General features: G+C 41.0%; 1 protein-coding gene across 1 annotated transcript in view; it reads left to right on the top strand.

Annotated features, from left to right (window-relative positions):
* Positions 1-592: 592 nt before the first annotated feature.
* LOC102947735 (cytosolic phospholipase A2 epsilon) overlaps positions 593-25,350 on the top strand; it is a 30,003-nt gene continuing 5,245 nt past the window's right edge. The window contains exons 1-15 of the mRNA XM_043549387.1: positions 593-659; positions 1,320-1,456; positions 4,997-5,128; positions 6,171-6,211; positions 7,112-7,154; positions 7,973-8,036; positions 9,689-9,849; positions 9,989-10,072; positions 14,327-14,364; positions 15,090-15,225; positions 15,927-16,063; positions 16,942-17,164; positions 19,440-19,554; positions 21,031-21,168; positions 23,221-23,328. Coding sequence (XP_043405322.1) covers positions 593-659; positions 1,320-1,456; positions 4,997-5,128; positions 6,171-6,211; positions 7,112-7,154; positions 7,973-8,036; positions 9,689-9,849; positions 9,989-10,072; positions 14,327-14,364; positions 15,090-15,225; positions 15,927-16,063; positions 16,942-17,164; positions 19,440-19,554; positions 21,031-21,168; positions 23,221-23,328 — 1,624 coding nt within the window. The remainder of the gene's footprint in view (positions 660-1,319; positions 1,457-4,996; positions 5,129-6,170; positions 6,212-7,111; positions 7,155-7,972; positions 8,037-9,688; positions 9,850-9,988; positions 10,073-14,326; positions 14,365-15,089; positions 15,226-15,926; positions 16,064-16,941; positions 17,165-19,439; positions 19,555-21,030; positions 21,169-23,220; positions 23,329-25,350) is intronic.

Consider the following 25,350-nt stretch of genomic DNA (forward strand, 5'->3'; position numbering starts at 1 on the left):
ACTTAACAGGTTAGCCTCCTATCTAAAGAAGTTTATCTCACCCCAAATGACCTTTGCAGCATTTCAACCAGGGCAGCTTGTGATCCCATTTGTCAGTGTACTGCCCGATTACTTCCTAGGTGCAGGATAAAGTGGTGTCTTCCTTGCCTTCTGCTCATTTCCCCCAGAGTTCATTGTTTGTACCCAGAATCAAATAACACCCTGCAGCCTATTCTCTGGTGTACTGCCTCCCTGTTGATTTCACATCCCCCTGTTGACTTTGAATATAAGTGGAGCTTCCATTGTGTTGGCTTACAACACTTAATTTAAATGTCAACAGAGACAAGTGAATACGCATCTTTTGGCAGGAAACCTGTTTGTCAGCTATGCCCTGAAACAGACTTTAGGAACATATTTTCCCTATAGATACATAACTCCTTACATTTTACAACAATATTAATGACCAATGTGACCCTGGCTTTCATTTACGATTTCTTGTGATATATGTTGGTGAACTAGAATGTACATACCAGGACCAGGATAGTTTTTGTAATCCCCTTGCCAGTTGGCATTGGGAGATTCTTAGTCACAATCCCGCCCTGATCTTAGGGGAATGGTGGTAGTGGTGCTGATCATGCATCCTATGGTTGCAGAGGGGCTAGTGAAGTGCACTGCCAAGTGTACATGCTACTTCTTTGATTAGGAGCAGCACACACTGCTGACAGCAGAAAATATGCTAGCTGGCTGACCAGATGAGCACCCGCTTAGAGAGCAGAGCACATTGCGGGGGGGGGGGGGGGGGGGGGACATGGTGCATAGATGACCATGCTGCCCATGCATTTCCTCCCAGTTCTGGCAAGCACTTGGGGAGAAATCCTGTCATGTGGCTGGCTCAAGAAAACAGGATCCTTACACCCTCCTTTCTCTTTCAGAGTGAGAGCCAAACATGAGATGATTCCTAGACCAGTTCAGGACAGAGCTTTTCTGATACACAATGATTTGTAGACTATTAACCCTTTCTGAAGCCCCAGATAATGCAAAGCATACAAACTTGATTCTCTATCTCCTTGGTAGAGAGTACAATATAGCTATGCATTTTGAACAGGTTTAAGTTTATTCATTATTTTTCCAATAATTAAAAATGCTAATAGTTTTGTAAAAAGAGAAAATTGGTTGGGGCAAATGGTGCCATACTGGACAGGCATGGTGGAACATCAGCTACCTTAGTGTACTGAATTATCTAGATCGCCATGTATACATAGAGTAAATTCAGTAAATAAATTAGCCCTAGATATAGTATATTACTTCATTTCCATTTAATCTGTACCTTTCTTACACAGTAACCCAGTCTGATTGCTATGTGAGCCTATGGCTACCGACTGCTTCAGTAAAAAAGGCCCGGACTAAAACTGTCAAGAACTCCAAAAACCCAGTGTGGAATGAAACCTTCCACTTCAGGATTCAGAGTCAGGTCAAGGTAAGACACCGTGAACTCCTTGCTGTCAGGGGCTGGTAGATCTCTAGTCCTGCCAACCAAACTCCTCAAATGACCCTTGCACCCTGACCATTTCTGAAATAGTAAAACGAGACTTTTCACAGCAGTGAAAGTGCTGCTTTGTATCCCAGCTATGTGCCGCAGCCTCAAAGTAGGAAACCCCTCAGCCCAACCTGGATGCTGAGCTGCAAGGCCTAGGCTGTTGAACTGTGCACGCTAGAACTCACATAGCACATGAACACCAAACAAAGTAATGTGGAAGGGCTGGTTATACTGGAAAAGATGCGTGGCCACACTTGAGCAGCAACTAGTATTGCACAAGATGTCACATTTCTACTCAGATGCTTTGCTGCCTCTAGAGAGTTTTTTATACCTTTGTGTACAAGATGTGAGGACACATATCTCCATCTAGCTACCATTGCTCGCTGATGGCAAATTGAATTACACTTCCGAACTGATTAGCAAGCCTCATATTGTTTGCAGAAAGGGAGAATATTTAGGATAACTATTTTCCCCTCTGCACAGCCCCATCACGCATTTTTGTGCAGTTTTGCTTCCCTCTTCATCTCATAGCAGGAGGGAGCACAAGGCATATATAATTATGCAGTAATTATACTAGTTCGTTTTATATTATATGCTATTACATTTATTGGGTATAAAAATAATCACCAGCTGACCTGCAGTGTGGATTACTAGAAATAAATAAATATGGATTGATCCTGTAATCACCAGGAGCTTAACAGTAATTTCCCTGCCCCACTATAGTACTTGGGGTGGATATACCTGGCAATAACCATATAATGGTTACCATAATATGTATACTATGTAACATTACATCTTCCATTTCTTTCTCATAGAGGGGATAAGAATAGTTTTTTGGATAGCAGGGATTACTGTAGATAAATCTTTGAGCCAACTCAGTAGAGGTTGCCTGTCTTAATTCATGTATAGGCAGCTGAGTATTATTTGACCACACTTCTAGCCTTTGACACTAAAAGTGGGCAGGCAACAAAGCAATATTTTATTTAGACTTTAAATATACTTATTCACAGCTGGGTCACTGCCAAACATCCCCTTTCCTGTTTTCTCTGTCTCATTTTATCACTCACCTTTTAATTCTTCTCAGAGAGGTGACTAAGAAAAAGCAGAAAGCCTACCAGGAGTGGAAGATGGGAGGGATTGGCAAGGAAAGCTACTTTATTGAGGTCAGAACTTGTAGGGATAAAGTGAGAAAGGCCGAAAGCCATGTAGAGTTGGACCTTGCAAAGGCAATTAAAACCAATAGTAAAAGGTTCTATAGTCATATAAATAAGAAGAAGAAAAAGAAAGAAGAAGTGGGACTGCTAAACACTGAGGATGGAGTGGAGGTTAAGGATAAACTAGGCATGGCCTAATATCTAAACAAATACTTTGCCTCAGTCTTTAATGAGGCTAATGAGGAAGTTAGGGATAATGGTAGGTTGACAAATGGGAGTGAGGATATGGAGGTAGATATTACCACATCCGAGGTAGAAGCCAAACTCGAACAGCTTAATGGGACTAAATCGGGGGGCCCAGTTAATCTTCATCCAAGTATATTAAAGGAACTGGCACACGAAATTGCAAGCCCATTAGCAAGAATTTTTAATGAATCTGTAAACTCAGGGGTTGCACCATATGATTGGAGAATTGCTAACATAGTTCCTATCTTTAAGAAAGGGAAAAAAGGTGTTCCAGGTAACTACAGGCCTGTTAGTTTGACATCTGTAATATGCAAGGTCTTGGAAAAAATTTTGAAGGAGGAAGTAGTTAAGGACATTGAGGTCAATGGTAATTGGGACAAAATACAACATGGTTTTACAAAAGGTATTTTGTGCCAAACCAACCCGATCTCCTTCTTTGAGAAGGTAACAGATTTTTTAGACAAAGGAAATGCAGTGGATCTAATTTACCTTGATTTCAGTAAGGCATTTGATATGGTTTCACATGGGGAATTATTAGTTAAATTGGAAAAGATGGGGATGAACATGAAAACCGAAAGGTGGATAAGGAACTGGTTAAAGGGGAGACTACAATGGGTCACACTGAAAGGTGAACTGTCAGGCTGGAAGGAGGTTACTAGTGGAGTTCCTCAGGGACTGGTTTGGGGACCAATCTTATTTAATCTTTTTTTTACTGACCTTGGCACAAAAAGTGGGAATGTGCTAATAAAGTTTGCCGATGACACAAAGCTGAGAGGTATTGCCAATACAGAGAAGGACCGGGATATCATACAGGAAGATCTGGATGACCTTGTAAACTGGAGTAATAGTAATAGAATGAAATTTAATAGTGATAAGTGCAAGGTCATGCATTTAGGGATTAATAACAAGAATTTTAGTTATAAGCTGGGGACGCATCACTTGGAAGTAACAGAGGAGGAGAAGGACCTTGGAGTATTGGTTGATCACAGGATGACTATGAGCCACCAATGTGATATGGCTGTGAAAAAAACTAATGTGGTCTTGGGATGCATCAGGTGAGGTATTTCCAGTAGAGATAAGGAGGTGTTAGTACCATTATACAAGGCACTGGTGAGACCTCATCTGGAATACTGTGTGCAGTTCTGGTCTCCCATGTTTAAGAAGGATGAATTCAAACTGGAACAGGTACAGAGAAGGGCTACTAGGATGATCCGAGGAATGGAAAACCTGTCTTATGAGAGGAGACTCAAAGAGCTTGGCTTGTTTAGCCTAACTAAAAGAAGGTTGAGGGGAGATATGATTGCTCTCTATAAATATATCAGAGGGATAAATACCAGGGAGGGAGAGGAATTATTTAAGCTCAGTACCAGTGTGGACACAAGAATAAATGGATATAAACTGGCCACCAGCAAGTTTAGACTTGAAATTAGACAAAGGTTTTTAACCATCAGAGGAGTGAAGTTCTGGAACAGCCTTCCAAGGGGAGTAGTGGGGGAAAAGACCTATCTGGCTTCAAGACTAAGCTTGATAAGTTTATGGAGGAAATGGTATGATGGGATAGCCTAATTTTGGCAATTAATCGATCTTTGACTATTAGCGGTATATATGCCCAATGGCTGGTGATGGGATGCTAGCTGGGGTGGGATCTGAGTTACGACAGAGAATTCTTTCCTGGGTATCTGGCTGGTGAGTCTTGCCCACATGCTCAGGGTTTAGCTGATTGCCATATTTGGCGTCGGGAAGGAATTTTCCTCCAGGGCATATTGGCAGAGGCCTTGGGGGGTTTTTGCCTTCCTCTGCAGCATGGGGCACGGGCCACTTGCTGGAGGATTCTCTGCACCTTGAAGTCTTTAAACCACGATTTGAGGACTTCAGTAGCTCAGACATAGGTTTATTACAGGAGTGGGTGGGTGAAATTCTGTGGCCTGTGTTGTGCAGGAGGTCAGACTAGATGATCAAAATGGTCCCTTCTGACCTTAAGGTCTATGATTCTATGAATTCTGCAGTTCATTTCCCCACTTGTGAGGGCTGGAACTGCTGTTTCCTACACTTTTAAGCATTATCTTACTTTTGTTTCTAGAATATCCTGGAGCTGAAAGTCTGTGATGAAGATGAACACACTCCAGATGACCATCTCCTCACTGTTTTTTTCGATGTATCTAAAATCCAACTTGGAGAAACAGTTCGGCTGAACTTTCTGGTGAATCCACAGGTGAGGATTGAAATCAAAGGCAGAACTTGATAAGAAGGATACACTTGTCTCAGTTTTCCTTGTAAATGTTCAAACTTATTTTTTCCTTGCTGTGTACTTATAGTATTAGCCATCTCCCCATATCAACTTCTCAGCTTGCCTCATTGTAAGACACCTCAACATTGTTTCTGTATTTAAAAGTGTGGACAAGCACCTTCACACAGTTGTTTAAAGAATGTTGGTGGGAATTTGACACTGTTGACCAAGTCTGTCTTATTGCTGATCTTCATAGCAAGGCTGAACCAGCCAAAGACTATAGTATCATCCCTAATGGCATTAGAGGCTCTTTTGCAGTTGGAGCTAGTGGTTCTGATCTGTGGATCTATTTTGCACTGACACAGAAACAACTGATGCAGCAGTTATGTACTGTGAGCCCAATGTTCAAACATGAATGTCTAAATAGGACTTAAATCCACGTCTTTGTGGTAAATATAAACTGATTCTATGCTGGGGTGCTCTGAGAAATATTAATGCCAATTTTATAATTTAAGTCTCCAAATTCAGATTTGGGTACATATATCAGAAAATTGGGCCCCATATTTCATGTTTTCTTAAGTGACAAATTATTGTCAGTAGAATGTAAGGTCAGTTGAAAGGAAAATTTAATGTCTGACTTATATGGTGTATTGTGACCAAGCAGGTTAGGTACTGTTGCTGCTAAGGTAAGGAACGTTTTCAAAGACAGGTGAAGCTGTCTATTGCTCATTCAGAAATATTTCTCTCTCTTCATCATTCCCCAAAGAGGGAAAAGAGAGTGACAGGTGTGACTTATTTCAAAAGCCTCTCCTGGTAATGGGAAAATCAGCTACTGGAAAGCAGAATAATATAATGGATATAATATAAATTAGATTGAAACTGAAGAAAATGAAGCACATTGCATTTGCACCAAGACGAGGGAAAAGTTACATTGCAGAAGTTCTATGCATATCAAGGGGTCAGATTTATACAGTATCTTTATGGAGAAGAGTAATCATGTAATGACTTAATTCATTTTCATTTTTAGGGAAAGGAAGAGCTAGAGGTTGAATTCACAATGGAGAGCAGGTGAGTAAAATCCAAGTGTTGTCAAATAACGTAATTGTTAGAGGAGTCAGAGATTAATTAACAACAAGGAACATGATTTGTACACTTGCTCTCACCTAAAGACACGTGGCCGGACCCATGTGGATGTAGTTGATAGTGTATGTTCAGCCTTACTGGACAAGTGCATTAGCTGGATGTTTCTGAATGGCATTGAGTAGTGGAATAGTTGGCAATGTTGTTTTTATGAGGTCACACTTAGGCATCCAGGTGAATTTTAAAGCTAAAATGAAAATTGAGGGAAGTGCAGGAATGTCTGCTGATTTCCCCCACCAGTTGGTCTGTATGTGGCATTTAAAACAGATTTAAGTACTAAAAAGACTTCTAATCCATATCTGTGAAATAATAAGATGGGCATGTATATCTCAGTTTTAAATTTAGTTTTGCTATTGATGTTCAGAGTGAATGGGGAAAAATTGTCTCCTTATGCTTATTATGATATGTTGGACTAATTCATTAGCCTTTCAGCTCTGGAACTCCAGAGTCAAGTGTGGATATTTTTGGCCAATGGAATAAATTCAGTGGTTTCTATCTGTCAGCAAATTCAGCTTGATGTACATTTGAAAACTACCCTCTTTTGGCATAATAAGCAGTCTCTGCTCAGCAGAGCTCTAGTACTGGAATAGCAGGAGCTTTAAAAAGCCAGATTTATTTAGAGTTTCACAGGAATATGAAGAAAACTGGAACATACATTGAGAATTACTCCTGTTGCTAGCCTGTGCTGTCAGACCCAACACTTCCAAGAGTGACAAAAAAATTAAAATAAGCAAAATACAAATAAAGAACAAAAATGGCAATTCATGTCCTTAAATTATTATTTAAATACTAGTTACGAACTGAGTATGTTTCTTTCTTTCTTTTTAGTCCAGATCTTCCTGAAAACATTGCTACCAATGGTGTATTAGTGGTAATTTTTATTTTCTATTATCTTTCCTCTACTGTATAGCAATGCACATCATACCGCTTTGAACAGAGAACGAGTTGCCCCACAGTTATCCTTCCAACACAAAATCTCTTCTGAGAAATAGGCTGGCATTGGATCCCAGTGAACATGACAGTCAGCTCTCCTGCACATCTCCCATGTTAGGAGAAACTGAGCTGGAAGAGCTGTGAACTGCCCCAAGCCGCCCTCCTCCACAGTCCCACAGAGTGTCACCGAATGGCAAAGACTAGAAGTGGTACAGCTGTGAGCATCCTCACAGCCAGTGTTCCCGCTCCATTATCTAGAGTGACTCCTGTTGGGAGAAGCTAAAATTGGACTAGCTGTGAGATTTCCCATACACCATTACCTGTAGTGTGGCTGGTATGAGGTAGCAATATATCTATATAACTGTAAAGCTTCTTCTGTGGCTGGTCCTTTCAATTACAGCTGTTATTTCAGTAGCTTTCTCTCATATTTTTTCCTGGGGAATCTCTTGCCTCCTTGGTGCAGGCCTGAAGATACTTCTGTTTTCTCCATCCATATACACCCATCCTAGAAGTCATATAGTAAGTCTCAACCCACCATCCCTTCAGCTGAGGACTAGATACGAGTCTCTCCAGAGACTTTCATTGGAAGCTGTTGCAAAGCATCATAGAGTAATTAGTCCTCCCAGGGGCTGATCTTGCAGTCTGCACAACACCCCCACCTCCTTCCCATCTGGATAGCAAGAGACTAGCAGAGGAATCAAATTTAGTTTTGTTTGTGTCATTTTATCTATCTTTTATTCGTTGTCTCTGGTACAGTCTCGTGAAGTTTCCTGTTTGGAAGTTCAGGTGGATGAGGGGAGGATAAAGAAGGAATCCACAGGTTAGTACCTCCTTAACTGGTAGAGTTGGATGAAACTGGTTAAAATTTTATAGCAAAATTTCAACAGAACAGTATCTACCATTTGTGGGGTGATTTGTTGATATGCATTACAATAAGGGCATTTGGTGTTTTAAAGGAAAGGAGAAACTCCCATCAAGTCCTATGGGCTTTGGATCAGGTTCTAATTGATCAGACAACATATAGAGAGTATTACAGCATTCACAATTGAACACCAACTGTAGTTAATTAAACAGAATAGTTTCCATCACAGCATCCTGTTGCCTGATGCTCATGGTTTTCTGAAACATTCATATATGGAGAGGAAATTTTCCATGCCTGATCTATTCCAAGAGTTGGAGCGAAATGTCTCCAGGTGTTTGAGTTCAGAGAAGATGGGAGTAAGTGGGGTGAGAAACAAAGCTCTTTTCTCAATTTAAAAATTTCTAATTGCCCTTTTCAGACAAAAATACCAGCAGTTTGAGACCTGAAATATACTCTATATTACCTGAGATACTCATTGCACATCTTGGGCTGTGCATAGCCATTTTGTTTCCTCTATATCCATAGCCTTATGGATTTGTAATGCAACTTTTAAAATATCATGTGTTGGTCCCTGATCCAGCAAAACATGTAAGCATGTGGATCATCACATTGAAGTCAGGGACACTTGCTCTCATGCTAGATCAGAGCCCAAGTTCCTTGACTGAGAAAATCCTTTTAGGGATTCCATGGTTGGCCTATATAGTCTTAAATATGTGGATTGATGTGGTACTTTTCCTGTTGTTCATAGAGAATGGAGAGGTTTGGCCCAAACCAAACCTATCTACTGTAAATACCAATTTTTAAGTTTATACAGACAAGCTTTTGAATTCTCTGAGTGCCAAAAGTGTCTAAAACATTGCATAAGAGTTAAAAATGTTTTAACACTCCCTAGCTAATTGAAGAATAATCAAGTAGATGAAGGGTTGGATTCTTTTTGATTTCACTGTGAACTGAGCTGGTTTGAAAATCCCACCCTTCTAGAAACAGGAATTTCCAGATAAAGTTATAATCAACTGAAACCAGTGGTTTTGAATGTCTGGTATCTCACCAGCAGTGAAAGAACTGCTACTGCAATGCTCTAACACTCCGAGCAAGAATTATAGTGCAGATCGTTAGAATATAATGAGATTGTTTCATAAAGGAACTAAAGCTGAAGCCAAGATGCACAGATAAATCAGTATAATTGTTTATGTAACCTAAACCATTGACTGTCAAAATGAATGTAGCGTATAGTAGAAGAGCTTTTCTGTATTGGAGTGTAATATGACTCTCTTATAGGGCAATCCTCCCAATTACATGAATCTCTTTTATCTGGAACTCCCTTGTACTCTACAGTGTAAATGCCTTATGGCCTGATTGTGAGAGATGCCAAGTCCCCTCATTGACTTCACTGGGAGTTGATGGTGCTCATAGGACTGGGCCCCTAGACAATGTTTATTATGGCTATAAAACATTATGGATACATGGTTTATATGGTGTCTTGGAACATTGTTGGCTTATTAAGCAGCATCCACATTATGAACTTAATGTAGAGAACTCTGAAATGTTGTTTTAAATTAGTTAAAGATGTGATAATCATGGGTTCAATGTTTGTTTTGTCACCTGTTTAGAAAGAAAATTCGCATTTACAGTGGAAGGATCCTATGAAGGAACCCAGAACCTTTCACTGAGCTCCTACCTTTGTCCTGCTTCTCCTGCCAGATTCCACTATATCAAGTATAATCACTCAGAGCTGGGCATTGCACTACCAAAGATGAGACAGCTCTCTGTGGTACGTTATCATTACAAACCTTTATGAGCACAGCTCATCGGTTCATCTTTTCTGGGGACTTGGAAGTATGGGGGCGAAATGTTTAACCATTTTCTCCTTGTTGTATTACAATTAACCTCCCCTAACATTTTCTTTTTAGTCTTCCTCAAGTCAAGATGAAAGTGAGTCCCTGACTCTAGCTCTGAATTCACTTCCCATTCAAGATAAAGTAACAATAGGAGAGGTGAGTGTCGACCCACCAATCTTTATAGAATAAATACCAAACCAGGATGCTTTCAACTTACAGGAAAATAACTTTGCATTGTCATTAAACTCCAGTCAGTTTACATGTTGTTGCGTACACAGACACATTCACATGTTAGAAGAACATGAAGGTTGCAAAGTCAAGCACTTGAAAGTTAGGAGATACCAGAATTAAGGTTGCCTGTATAACTTCAGTTCAGTTCCCTTGAGCATATGCATTATAATACCATTTTTAATTATATGACTACATGCTATTTTTTCCCACAGGACCTTTGCCTCATTCAGCTCACAGGATGGATGGTGCTCATTTAATAAGCAGCTGTTCAATATTTTGATCTCTCCCCTTTAAATTTGTGGCCTCAAGCCTTATCTACTCCCCACCATTCAAACCCTGCTCCAAAGACACAATTATTAATTTCCTCATGGGATTTTGTATGGTGCTCATCACTAAGACTGCAAGTTTGTCAAGGAGGTCATGGACTTTCTGTGACCTCTGTGCCTTCTGCAGCAGCTGGTGCGGATGGCTCCGGAGCTGTCTGAGCAGCTCAGGCAGCCTCTGGGCCAGTTGCACCGGCCGTTGCTGGGGCAATCTTGGGCCACTCTCCACCCCCTCCACCCCAGCAGCAGCAGGAGAAGTTTTGGTGGGGGGGCTCAGGGCTGGGGGTTGGGGGCATGGGAGGGGGTGAGGGCTCTGTGCGGTGCTTACTTTGAGAGGGCTCCCCGGAAGTGGCAACATCCCCTAGCTCAGCATGCTGCCTCTGCATACAGGCACCGCCCCCGCAGCTCCCATTGGCTGCTGTTCTAGGAGCGTAGAGAGGGATATATTGCCACTTCCGAGAAGCCAGGTAGGGAGCCTGCAATCCCCGCCAACCACGCGCCCCCCCAGCACCAGTGGGGGTCCCGGGCTGCTCCCACCTGAGCAACCGTGGTGCCCCTGGACCTCCCCCCAGCACTCGCGATGCCCCCTAGACTGCCCCCCGAGCACCTGAGGCCCCCCGCACCCTCTGGGACACCCACTCATGGCACTCCCAAGATTTAGTCAGGGGTATAGTACAAGTCATGGGCCATGAATTTTTGTTTACTGCCCATGATCTGTCCATGACTTTTACTAAAAATATCCACATCTAAAACATAGCCTTACTCATCATAATAGTATCTGAGTGTTTCAGAAACACTGATGAATTTATCCTCCCAACCATATGCGCTGACTTCTGATCGTGCCGGTGGGTGCTTGACCCCGCTCTGACCCCAGCCCCACCCCAACTCCACCTCTGCCTCACCCCTCCCACCCCTGCCCCGCCCCCATTCCAACCCCTTTCCCAAAGTCCCTGCCCCAACTCCGCCCCCTCCCTGCCAATAGTCCAACTCCTTCCCCAAATCCCTGCCCCAGCCCCGCCTCCTCCCCTAAGTGTGCCACATTCCTGCTCCTCCCCATACCTCCCAGAGCTTGCTAGTTTGCCGGCGGCAAGTGCTGGGAGGTAGGCGGAGGACCGGGAACACGGTGCGCTCAGGGGAGGAGGCGGAGCGGAGGTGAGGTGAGGTGGGGTGGGCGGGGGGAGCGAGCTTGGCTGCCGGTAGGTGCAGAGCACCCATTAATTTTTCCCCATGGGTGTTCCAGCCCCAGAGCACCCACGGAGTCGGCGCCTATGTTCCCAACAGCCCTGCAAGAGGAACAGCTATTATTATCCCCATTTTACAGATGGAGAACTGAGATAGAGTGGAGTTGAAGTCCAAAGTGTCCCCACTTCTGCAAATCAGATCACAAGGTCTTAAGGTGGACCTCAATTCATGACCACCTGTGAAAAATCTGGTTTAAATTAATTGCTCAGCATCACATAGGAATTCTGTAGAACAGGCAGGGATTAGAATCCAGTTCTTCAGGACAGCATTCAACTGCCTTAACCATGAGACTATCCTTTCTCATCCTCTGATCTTCTGCACACCATTCACTACACTTCCAACTTCTGCAACAAATGAGACAGGGGTCCCACAGAGGGGTTGTCTTTAGTTTACTACCCAGATGCATCCCCAGAGCAGATCCATTCTGAGCACTGAATGAACCAGGGGTCCTGTGGGGAAAAATAGTTTAATCAAAAATTAAAGACTGTATCATAATGTGGATGCACAAAAGGCCAAATTAAGGTTGCACAGATAACCTTAATTGTGGCATTTCCTAACTTGTGAATGGTTGACAGTGAAAACTTAATATTCTTTTACTGATTTTTTTTGTAATTGTAATTTTCAGTGTTTTAAAAATGGCAAACTGAAAAAGCAGAAATCCCATCATAATGGTTGCCATCCTCTATATGGAACAGCACTAGAAGGGGATGTGACACATGCCCTTTGCTAGTGGGTTTCACAGATATTTGCTGAGAGCAGAGGAATTTAGAGATTCAGGAATGCTGGGTCCCATTCCAAGCTCTGCAGGTTAGCATGTCTAGTGGTCAAAGATCCTTCTGTCCATTCCCCCCAACATTGATCCCTTCTCCTCCATCTCTTTCCACCTGTCCATGGCCTAGTCCCCTCTTTTCCACACCCTGTCTTCACATTTCAATCCCAATCTCCTTGCCTAGTCAGTCCCAATCTTCACCCCAACTCTCAGTCCCATTCTCCACCCACTCAGAGCCTCAATCCCAATCTTCCTGCAATCAGTCAGAGTGTCCCACTGCCTCCCAGTCTCCCCCCGCCCACCTTCCAGTCCCAGTATCCTTGCCCAGTCAGTTCTAGTCTCACCCCCCACTCCCCCAAATCCCACTTTTGTCTTTGTTCTTGGTCTGGCTTTTGTTTCACAGAATTACAATTTCATCAAATTTGGGTGCATTTTCGTGGGAATAACAAATGGCACATCCTTGACAGAAAAGCCAAATTTCAAGTCCCTGCTCCAAAGCATGGGGGCACTGCAACTTCCAATGAAAATACTATAAGAATTTTTCTAACATGAACAAAAAAAATAATTTTTCCTTAAACTCATTCCTGGAAATGGCTGAACCGTACTGTCTGAAACTTTCCAAAAATATTCATCCTGAGGCAGAAACCCAGCATGGAAAATTTTAGCTCAAACATTAAAGCCTGGCAACGTTACAAACAACTGAAAACACAGGGTCTATAATGGGAAGTTGGGCAACCTTAATAGAAGGTGGTGCTACCAGACTTTCCTGTAACAGGAGAATTTCTTTGTGCTTTGTGCATCAGCTTAGCTCTGCCTGCTTCGGGGAGGGATTTACTTCCTTCTTCCACTCCCTCCTTTTTCATCAGTGAAGACAAGAGAAATGGAGTCCAAATTAAAACCACAAACCAGAGTGAAATCCACACACACACGTATGATAAATGAATGTAAAAAATCAGTTTGCACCCAGAAGGTTGGAATCTCAGATGGCCTAAATTAGCATAGTCTCATTGACCTCAATGGAACTATGCTGATTTATAATAGCTGAGGCTCTGGCCCATTATTAACCCATGTCCATGGCTAATTAGTCTGGGATTTAGAGCATACATTGATATGCGTAGTTTAATTAAAGGTGGCAATTACTGGCTGAGGCCTTATGTCTTTTAAACTGGTACAGGTGCCTGAAAACATTGGAAACATTGAGTTAAAATAGTAGACTGAGGATTAACTAGTGGCGTTGAGTAGAACTGTGTGAAATTTTTCAGATGAAACTTTTTTTATGAAAAATACAGATTTGAGTCGATGAAGACTTTTCACAAATTTGTGTTGAATATGCTGTGCTGTTTCAGTTGAAACCCTCCCCCCCAATAAATTAAAAAAAAATGAAAAATACATTTTTGAAATGAAAGGCTTTTGATTTTTTCAATTCAAAATAACTTTTTGTTTCGAAATTTGCCTCAATTTTAGTTGTAAAAAAAGATTTAAAAACTTGGAAGTGAACCATATAATTTTGGGTTGACTGAAACATTTAATTCAATCCAAAACAATTTTTAAAAACTTTTCAGTTAGCCAAAAAATTGGAAAAAAAATTCATTTCGGGTCTATTTGAAACAATTCCCCTCCCCCCCTCCATTTTTTGTTTTGCATTGTCCAGTAAACCGAAAAATCAGTTATTCGCACAGCTCTAGTTTTGAGTCTGTCTATAACTGTATTTCTCGAATTATTGATGGTCAGGCTCTGTGGCTTCAGTGCTAATTGTGGAGCAGGTAAAACTCATCCCAAGGCTGAGAGGACACACAAGCCTAAAAATATGATGACTCTTATAATTTTCCCTTTCTTGGTTTTCAGACCAGAACGTTTGATTTGCATGTGAAGACAAAAGAATGGTAAGAGAGTCCCAATCTTGCTTTTGGATCTGTGTGGATAGACCCCCACAAGGCCCAACTGAAATCAATAGAGCTCCATACAGGCATGGGGATCTGTCAATTGCGAGAGAAGGGCATTTATTCTTTGGAAGTGGATAATGTCAACAGAGCTCTTCCCTTTCCTTGCTGGGGAATAATGTCTTGCTGCAATCATTTAACAAAACAGAATAACCTGTAGTTGATTTCAACAGCAGATGAGAATATGTAATGAAACACAACACATTGCAAATAGGCTAATCATTTTAATGAAACTCTTTCATTAGATGCCATAGAAGCACCAGTCAAACTAGCAATTAGAAATCTGTACACACACTGGCTGGTCTGGCGTCATCTTCCTTCCCACAGCCTTGTTCTTCTATGGTACACAATTTAGGGCTCTACCCAGCAAGGTGCTGAGCTTTTTGGCCCCGATCCAGCAAACCACATAAACCCATGCTTAACTTTAAACATGCTTCTAGACCCATTGACCACTCATGGAATTAAATTTAAGCACATATTGCTTTCTCTCTCTCATTTCTTACATTAGTCTGTCTATACAGAGGTGTTGGAATGTCTTTTCTGTAAACATATCCAAGGTTATATATATATATAGAGAGAGAGAGAGAGAGAGAGACTTGAAATTGACTACAACAGATGATAATTTGTGGATTTTGCCTTGGCTTCAGGACTCAGGGCCTGTTTAACAGCTCAAGAAAACTAGATGTACGTTTGGGATTTGACCTGTGCCCAGAGGAACAGAATTTTCTGAAGAATCGGAAGAAACTGGTTGCTGCTGCTCTGAAGAAGGTTCTTCGGCTAGAGGAGGATCTGAAGGACCATGAGGTAGTTGAGGCAGAAGAATCTTGTGTCCTGTATTGCCCCAGATGAATGCCGAGTCCTGTTGGGTACCAAAAGCCTGGTCCAAAGCTCATTGAAATCAATGGGGAGTCTTTCATGGTCTTTCAGTGGGAGTCACTGTTGGTGCTGGTTACAATGAGTGATGTGCTGTTGGAGGGGACTGAGAAAGTAGGGTGTGTCCTGTGTAGAAAGGCGATACCCAGGGGATCCTTCTCTCTCCTTTCCCCAGGCCAGGACAATAGGCACATGAGTGTTCTACCCCCTTCAGTCCCCCATTCAGCCCAGGAGAAGGGCGTTCCATGAGGAAGTCTTCTCTTCAGGTCCTGTTCAGGCCAAGGAGGTCTCAAGTCTGACAGACAAATGTTCTAGTCTGGACTGGCAAATCCTATATTCCTATGTTGGCCTCCAGGTGAATACCCTGTTTAGGAGAATCCCAGAGCTATGAGTTTGACCCCAATTACCATACATATTCAGCAGCAAGGAGAGTATCAAACAATTTAGAATGAAGCATATGCAGGGCCGCCCTTCTCGAATTATTTTGCTGTGCCACAATTTATGGGAATGCTGTAACCACTCACAGATCAGATTTATTTTTTGCTCACCTTTTGTTTATCTTTCTCCTTTTTAACCATTAATGCTCCTCAGTGTTGTTTGTCACCAACTTTCTGCCATTGTGTGTTGAACAGGTGCCAGTTGTGGCTGTGACAACAACAGGAGGTGGGATAAGAGCTTTGACAGCCATGTATGGCAGCGTTTTGGGTCTTCAGAAACTGAATGTTCTCGACTGTGTTTCATACATCACTGGCTCATCTGGGACAACATGGTAAGGAGGTCATTTTATAAGAGTTTATTTGATCCTTCTATAAGCTTCTGGGGGAGAGAGACAGTGCTCAAGGAATATGTTATCTTGCTTGGAAATACACTACAGGGTTATGCCAGCATAGCTACAGCATCCTAGCTATTCAGCTACAGTCCCTGTAGACACGGCCTAAGGTAAAATTTTCAAAGTTGCCCAAGTCCCATTTTAAAAAATGATTTAGGCACTTGGGACCTTAAGTCTCATTGAAAATCAATGAGATTTAGGCTCCCATGTCACTTTTGAAAATGAGACTTAGGCTCCTATAGGTACTTCAGAACATTTTCACCTAAATTTTTCTTATTTTCTAGCTAATCGTTCTTTTCCTGGCACTTAAATTTCAGCTAGCAAAAATAATGATCATTTTAGGTAATTTAACCCCAATCATGAATATCAGTGGGGAGTCATTGGATAGCCTACCGTACAGTATATTTTCTGAATGGAGTGGAGTAAAAATTACCAGATGAAACAAGTGGAGTTTACCGGAGATTTGTGAACATTTCCTCACTCCTGGGTAAGGTTTCAAGCAAACCTGTGTTGAGTTTTGACAGTGAACCTCGACTGAATTTTTTTTGCGTTGGGTGGAAACCATGTTGAAACTTGGAAATCATGTGGCTTTGCACATCTTTGACCCAAAACCCAGTGTTGTCAGATGAGTTTCCCTCTGGGCTTTGGAATTTATTCATCTCTGAAACTCTAAACAAAACATCAGTGATGTGAGTTAGCTTAAATGAAGTGAATCTGAAAAAAGCTTGCATGAAGCTCTGCCACAGAGATCCTTTGAATTTCACAGTCCCCTAATTCTAATTCACTGTTGTCTTTAACATGGTATTTCCTGTTCCCAGGACCATGACAAACTTGTATGAAGATGATGATTGGTCACAGAAGGATCTAGGGGAGCTAATCATTGAAGCTCGGAAGCAAGCATCCAAATCCAAAATGAGTGCTTTTTCCTTGGAAAGTTTGAAGAATTATCATAGGGAGCTGAGTCAACGCACCCAAGCAGGATACAAGACATCTTTTATAGATCTCTGGGGGCTCATGATTGAATCCATGTTGAATGATGAGGTACTGTATACATCCCTCTTTTCACTAAGGATTATGTTCTCTTTCTAAAAATTAGGAGAAAATTAAATCCTAGGAAGAGAGAGCCATTCAATATCTTTATAGAGTTATTCACTCAAAGAAATTCCACTGGATTGATGGCAAATCAATACCTCATGCACAGAATAGGACTTTACGATCACATGCTAATGACAGAGAGATACAGAGTGAGTTACTAAATTTTGTGACTTAGTGAATAAATGAACAAACAGAAGAGAACAAATCAAGGGCAATGAAACACGTACTGCGTTTTCATGTATTTTCTCAACTGTAGTTTCAGGTTAATTATTTAGGACAGGGATTCACAATCTGAAGGGTTGCAACCCTCTTGCCCTTCTCACACAGTGAAATGGCAGAGGGAAACCTGGCTAGATCCTGACTAAATGAAAGGGGAATTCAGATGTGGGTGGGAAAGTTTTTGTTATGGAAAAGGAGTATCAGTATAGAGAAGATTGAGAACCACTGATAGGCTAATAATCCAGAGTATATTTATAAATTAAAGAGATAAGGTGGCTGAGGTAATATCTTTTATTGGACCAACTTCTGTTAGTGAGACAGTTAGCCAGAGCTCACTAACAGAAGTTGGTCCAATAAAAGATATTACCTCACCCACCTTGTCTCTCAAATATCCTGGGATCGACACAGCCACAACAACACTGCATATACTAGTAAATGTTCTGTAGCATATTTTGTAAAAAAAAAATAAAAAAAAAATAACCAAATTTTAGTGCGCTGAAGTTCCCCTACAGCATCGGCTATTAAATCTTTGCTGAGAACTGGAGCAAGACTGTCAATTTTTGTGGGGGTTATAAGGGGTGTGATTTAGCAAGGTGTGTGTTAGTGCGGTTCAACTATATTAAAATACATTGTATGTTCAATACAGTCATTAAAAAAATATAGTGGATCTACTGCTCTGTCAGACCTTAAACTTACAGGACCTTTAAAATTGCTGTTTGTCAGCTTGTGGCAGCGGTTTTGGATTTTATTTCAAGCAGGTGTTTCTGTGGCTAACTTTGAAAGTTATCATAAGATGTGCACAAGCAAAGCTTGAAAAATCTCAGTGGTATTGCCACACTAATGGTGAAAGAAGCCCTTTCAAACTAAATGGGCAAAACCAAGCCCCTTTTTCATGTGACATTTTTCATTCTTCTCGGGCCAGAAGTTATTTTGTAAAATTTGATAAAAATCTGTTTAGCTGTTTTGAGAGATCATTTCAAAAATATACTTCATTTCAGATCTTTTTTTTCACTATAGGTACAGTAGAACCTCAGAGTTACGAACACCTTGGGAACAGAGGTTGTTCATAACTCTGAAATGTTTGTAACTCTGAACAAAACTTTATGGTGGTTCTTTCAAAAGTTTACAACTAAACATTGACTTAATACAGCTTTGAAACTTTACTATGCAGAAGAAAAGGTCTGCTATCCCTTTATTTCTTAGTAGTTTATGTTTAACCCAATATTATACTGTATTTGCTTTTTTATTTTTGTCTCTGGTGCTGTCTGATTGTGTACTTCCGGTTCCCAATGAGGTGTGTGGTTGACTAGTCAATTCATAACTCTGGTGTTCGTAACTCTGAGGTTCTACTGTAACTCAATATTGGCTTTTTCTAAAAAACCCCAAACTTTGGAATTAATTTAGGCAGAGTGTCATTGACATGGTGGCTTGACAAAATCATATTTTAAAAAGATGACATTAAAATATAGGAGAACAGTAGAAATAGCATTGTCTATCCTATTTTTTGCACAATACATGAAAATGCCATGCTACGGATATACTGTGTAGTCTGCAAATTCTAGAATCACACATTGAAATAGAGTGTAGACAGTTTAGTAGGATCCACCTTCACCAAGACCATTGAGAGGCCCCTGACTTCTTCCCAAATCTCTCTTCCTGTGAGTGAAGTACATAGAGGAGAACCTAGGAGGGAATTCAGTCATTTCAGTGACTTCCGAACTCAGATGTTGTAGTTGTGCAATGATTAGTGTAGGCAGCACCTCTACCAGTACATGGAGCTATAGCTTTATCTTAGTGTTAAGTTGTTGTCTTGTGTGTTATGTTGTTGATCTGACCTGAGGGAGGAGTGGGGGTTGGCACAAAGTTCAGTCCTGTCAGTGTGTGCCGGAGTTGGTACCTGCAGTATCCCAATAGAGCTCTGTGATTCTGTAAGTGAGTATTACAGTAGGTTCCTGTGTCATTTTTGTTGTTTCTCAGCTAACCATTTTTTCTTCAAAAACAGAAAGAGGAGCATAAACTCTCTGATCAGCAACAGGCAGTGAATTGGGGTCAGAACCCACTGCCCATCTACCTGGCTCTCAATGTCAAGGACAACATTACCACTAAAGATTTTAGAGGTAATGATTATATTCCAGAATTACAGCTGAGTTTAAATCTAAGAAGGTCCTACTTAGGCTTGGACAAACCAATTAGATAACACAGGAACCTTCCAAACTTTCACCCTGTGACTGAAACAATCCTATTAGGAGGGTTAACAAAGTTTGCATACTTTAACATACATATATTATTGTGTTTCCTTTTGTGTGTGCACGTCTACACTGGGATCTAGCCAGGACCTGAAGTTAAATGTGCAGGATTATGGTGAAATAAGATGTTCTCCCAGTATTACTCCCTCAGCCTAATTGGAAGCAGGGAGTGCTGAAATCTTGTAAGAGCCCATTCTCATGAGATTTCCAGACACAACTTGCAGACCTTAGAGGTCTGGATATTCAGTTATGTATCTAAACTTACAGGCCCTTAAAGAAACTAATTCTCTGAACCTTTTGGAGATCACTTATCACTAGTTCAGTGCTTCTTTTGCATGACAAATCAAAAGGAATAGAAGCCAAATTACATCCTGGTCTCCCTTTCATTGGAGGAACAAACCCTTTCCTTGGTGAAAAGGAAGTTGAATCTATGTTCTCTTTCAGATCCAGTATTGCTCCATCAATTAATCTGAAATGGACAGGAAGTGGAAAATAAAGTGGTGTTACACTATTCTCGGTCTTCATTTGACACATTCATAATTCTGATTTAGAGGCTGTACATGGGATTGAAGTGATGCATAGACCTCTTGCTGGCCCTTGCATGGGGACAAATATCACCCTATATGTATCTCTCACATTTACTTGGTACATGAGTGTTTGTTCTGACCATTGCCAGATTAATTGTAAATATACCTTTTACCCATTTGAAATAAAATGTTTATATCCACAGAGCACTAATCCCATTCCACTGAGAGTTCCCATCCATTCTTTTTGCAAGGGTGGCTATGCCACTGGAGATGCTCCCCAGTGTTTGCAATGCTGCCCACCTTTAGGTCCTGTCAGGGGAGAGCTACTTCAATTGTCAGTTGGAGATGCATAGGAGCCCTGCCACTATAGGTTGCCATGGGGACATGCTGACTCATTTCTCCTCCCCATTGCTCCTAGCCATGCTTCTCTTCTGCTACTTTGGGTGACTGGCTGCAGGCTCCCCCGTGGAGGGGTTTGGGGTTCCTTGAACTGCCAACCCCCAAACTGGGTGGACCTTGTGCCTCCGGTGACAAAGCTCATGTAAATTGAAAATGAACTAAGGCCACTGTCTGGTCCATTTTGAGGACAGAGCTACCCCCTCCATTTGTTAAGTCCCAAATCACTCTCCATGTCCTTCAGTGGCACTCATAGTAAATAAAAATGGCTAGTCACAAACAGTGGTGGTTCCTATAATATAGTTCACCTTGAAAAGCTGAAGCTCAGAAGGTTTATTCTACTTTTAACTCTCTTTAACTGCTAGCTAACACCACGACTAGTTACCCACTGCAGTTAAATAGGTTTTTGTGACTCTGTTTGCAGAGTGGGTGGAGTTCACTCCCTATGAGGTGGGATTCCTGAAATATGGAGCCTTTATTCGTGCGGAGGATTTTGGAAGTGAGTTCTTCATGGGCCGGCTGATGAAGAAGCTCCCAGAATCTCGGATCTGCTTCATGCAAGGTGTCTTATTCACTTGGGAAAGTGTTTACCTAATAAGAATACTAATAGCTATGGAAACCAGTGCCTGGCAAGCCACTGTTCTGTGACTGGCAGCAATGGTGCAGTATCAATTGAAGAAAATGTTTTTATATCTTAATGAGCAGCAGATAAAGTTAAATGTGATTCTAAATCTTCCTAATAGTTCTAAACCGTTGCATTTGGTTTCATTTTCTTGTGATTCCAAATGATAGATTCAGAGCAGATGTGAGATTTTATACATCTTTAACACCTGAGTTTGCAGAAAACATCACACACTTTTATATTCCAAGTCTCTGCAGTTCAGCCCTTTAGGGCATAGTTCTATTGTTAATTTATAACCCTGAGGAATACAGCACAATAACACTGAAAATTTAGCCCAATAACTAGCAGCATATCTAAACCCAGTAGTAATGTCTTTTACGCATACTGTATGCCAACAGCTCTTCAAGAATTTAAAGAATAGTTACATGAATAAACAACATATAGTAGCAAAGGGGGGTTATGAAAGAAGTTGGAGAAGCAAGGTATAAAAGAAAATTATATATCCACAGAAATTTGAAAAAAGAGAATAAATAGAGATATAGAAAGTCTGCCATTTTCTGGCAGTTAGAGAGATAAGAACAAGAGCACCTCAGAATTTTTTTTGACAAATTGCTTTCATTGAATAATACTGATTTGTCCAAACTGAAACTGTGAAAAAGGGTCAGTTTTGACAACTTTCCTGACTCAAGGGGGGTGGGGGGAAAGGTGGAAATTGTCAAAATGGGAAAGCGTTTTGTCATTTTTTTAAAACAAAACATGCTGGTTCTCTGCTTTAGAATGATTTTTATTTTGAAATGTAATCTAATTCGGTGGGGGGAAAGGGTCTAATAAAAGAAAAAAGTTGAAATCAAAATGAAAAATTTCAAAATTATCAAAACAAAATGTTTCAATTGACCTAAAGTGGGGGAAAATTTGAAATTTTGGTTGTAAATATTTTTTAGATTTTTGACTTTCAGAAATGGGAAAAAAATGCGAACTTTCAAAAATATTTGTTGGATGGGAAAACTATGTCCCACCGAGCTCTAATGACAACCTTTGTGGCTGATTCCCTGAATTAGTGCTGATTAGAGAGAGTTTTTATTTGAATTTTTTTTTATTAAAATGCCTTTCAATTAAAACAAAGACTTTTGAAAAAAGGTGATTTTAAATTTTCTGGGTTTTTATCAAACTAAATATTTTGAACTATGTTCCCTCCCACTTTTCAACCCTCCCATTTCTGTTTGCTAATGAATTCAGTAGAATGACTGATATCTAGGGTCCTCCCTCACTCCACACACTTTTTTACTTTATTTTTCTATGTTTCCTTTGGCCACACTGTAACTTTTCAAGACTTTTTCCACTTTGGAAAAGTTACAGAATGGCAGAAGGAAAAAAACCAAAATAAGTTGGGAATGGAAGAGCCTGACTTTGAAGATTTTTTATTCTACTACATTCAGTGACAAAAAGGGAGAAAAAGAAGAGAAAGGGGACAAATTAAAATTCAAAGTTTGTCAAAGATATATTTCAGGGAAAAAGAAAAGCAATTGTTCCAGGTCAAACCCTATGAAGTGGAAACAACTTTGAAATATCCTGTGAAGTTTTTACCAATTTTGAACCATCTCTCTCATTGAAATACAGAGGTCCAACAGCTGAGGAGCAAAAGCTGGATTGAGGAATGTGCCAATATTTGGATCTAGGGGATAGTCCAATTTCAGAGGTGTCTTATTTTGATAATTTGCAGTGATTATAAATATGGGTGCAAATCAGCTTTGCAAATTTAACTCATACAAGATCTGCAGACTTTGCACCCTCAGGAAAGACTTGCTTTACATTCTTCTTTTCCTGCTCCAGGAATCTAGTTGTAGAAGCCTGGGCTATATGTTAAAATTAGAAAGAAATGAGAAAGCAAATTAGAACAGATTTGTGGGGAAGGACAAAAGGTCGTGTACACTACAAATGCTTCAGTCTTCACTTGGACTCATAAGTTGCTATTAAATCTCTTCCCCTTGATAGGAATGTGGAGTAGTGTATTTTCCAAGAATCTCTTGGACGCATGGCATGCAGCTGACAATTCAGAGGACTTCTGGCATAGATGGACCCAAGACAGAGTGACTGAAATAGGTAAATCTGGTTTTTCCTTCCATTTTGTTTTGATTGGTCCTGCATGCTCATCTGATGTGAGAACTATACCCACATTGGCAGTGTGCTCAGTCTCAGGGCCAGGGCAGGACCAGGAAGGGTAAACCGTGCCTGGTGTTGCTGAGCAGCACTCTCTTTGGTTGATCTTGAAGCAGCAATAATAAGATACTCTTTAGGTGAAGGAAAGTTGCCAGAGTGTAGGGCCTAATGAAAATGACGCAGTCTCAAAGGACTGGGAAGAAGAATTTCCTCTACTGGACTTAGTGTTCGTGCAGGAAAGCACTTAGTGGTGCTTCCCACATAAAGCATATTTTGCCTGTGTTCTGGAATCTCTGCTAGCCCCCCAAGTTTGTTTCCGGATACAATTCAAAATGTTGGTTTTTACTCTAAACATTTTCCCTGGACTACCTTGGACACTACCTTATTCCTTGTGTGAAACAGCAGCAACTAAGGTCAGCTGGACTGCACAAGCTAACACCTTTGGGTGTAAATGGGTGGGGCTGATAGCAGGGCATTTTCGATGAGGGGTCTTTTACACTACAATTTGCCTCCCCTTTTCTCTGCATTTGCTGGCTTTGAGATCATGTTACAAAGTCAGTCTATTTCCCCAGTTTTCCTAAGCCAGGTCTTACGCTAGGGAATTGTCATTATAACTATGTTGTTCATGAGTATATGAAATCCACCCCCAAGCTATCCGATTAAACTGACATAACCCCCTGGTGAAGACAGCGCTATGTTGACGGGAGGGCTTCTCCTGTTGACATAGTTACTACCTCTTGTGAAGATGGAGGTGAAGTACCTATGCCAATAGGAGAACCTCTCCCGTTGGTGTCAGTAGTGCCTTCACTGAAGTGCTACAGCTGTGATGGTCCAGCGTTTTAAGTGTAGACTTGCCCTTAGTGTTGGGGTTCTGTGGGAGTAAGCAGAGCAGGTGAGGGAAATGTTAGTTTTACTGGGTCCAGGAAACTATTAATATGGGCATTAGGCCTACTGGATTTGAATGTTGTTGTTTTATTTTTTGTAATGTATAGATATCTATTTTATTTGGACCTTTACAGATGAGCCCTTCTACAGTTTTGTGTGCATGTATGTTAAAGAGAACAATAATCTCAGACATAAACCAAAAACAAATTTTGAATATTCCTTACTCAACAGTCTAATAGTAATAATAATGATTCCACCCCTATTAAACCAACCTTCAATCTCCCCAACATTCTCCCTTCTGAAAAGCTTGGACACAGACAGGTTTTGCAGTGTTCACCAGGTTTACTAGACCAAGGGAGGAAGCAAGTTCCAAAGTTAAAGGCCCTTTACCGATCATGCTTTGCCCGCAGTTCCTTCATGGTTAAACTCAAGGGCCTCCACTGATCTCACTGCAGAATTATCTTATTAAGAGACTGGCAATCTCTCTGGTGTAAACAGCCATTTGGGGCCAGATTTTGAAATGAGCGTTAGACACCGAGATACCTTTTAAAATCTAGTCTTTATAGGGTTAAAATCAACACATTAAATTGAAACAGAAGATAAATTGGTAATCCATGCAGAGCACAGGAGTAATGTACCCCTGCCGGAAAGACTGCTAAGCTCAAGGTTGCCAAATTCTGTACTAAACAAATTTTATGAATCAATTTGAAATGTAGTCCCATTCGGATACATTACAATAATCCAGTACTGAGCTGACAAAATGGGTACCAATAGAGAGCTCCAGATCCAAAAGAAAAGTCATATCCTTAGAGCCAAGTGTAGATGGGAAAAGTATTCTTGGCTGCTGCTGCTACCTGAGCACCCAGAAGCTGTCTGAGGATCCAGTATACGCCACAGGCAGTGAAACTGTGTCACGAAGGGTCCTCGGAAAACCCAGATCAAGGGAGATGAAATAATCGGGGCCAGTTCTTTCAGTTGCTTCCCCCAAGGAAAAGAATATCATGACAATGTTGTCTAATTTGAATCTCGGCCCTCATTCTGAAGGTGCATGAAGGGCCTGATCTAAAGCCCATTGTGGAA

Source organism: Chelonia mydas, chromosome 6 (genome assembly GCF_015237465.2).
Source record: "Chelonia mydas isolate rCheMyd1 chromosome 6, rCheMyd1.pri.v2, whole genome shotgun sequence".
Classification (NCBI taxonomy): Eukaryota; Metazoa; Chordata; order Testudines; family Cheloniidae; genus Chelonia; species Chelonia mydas.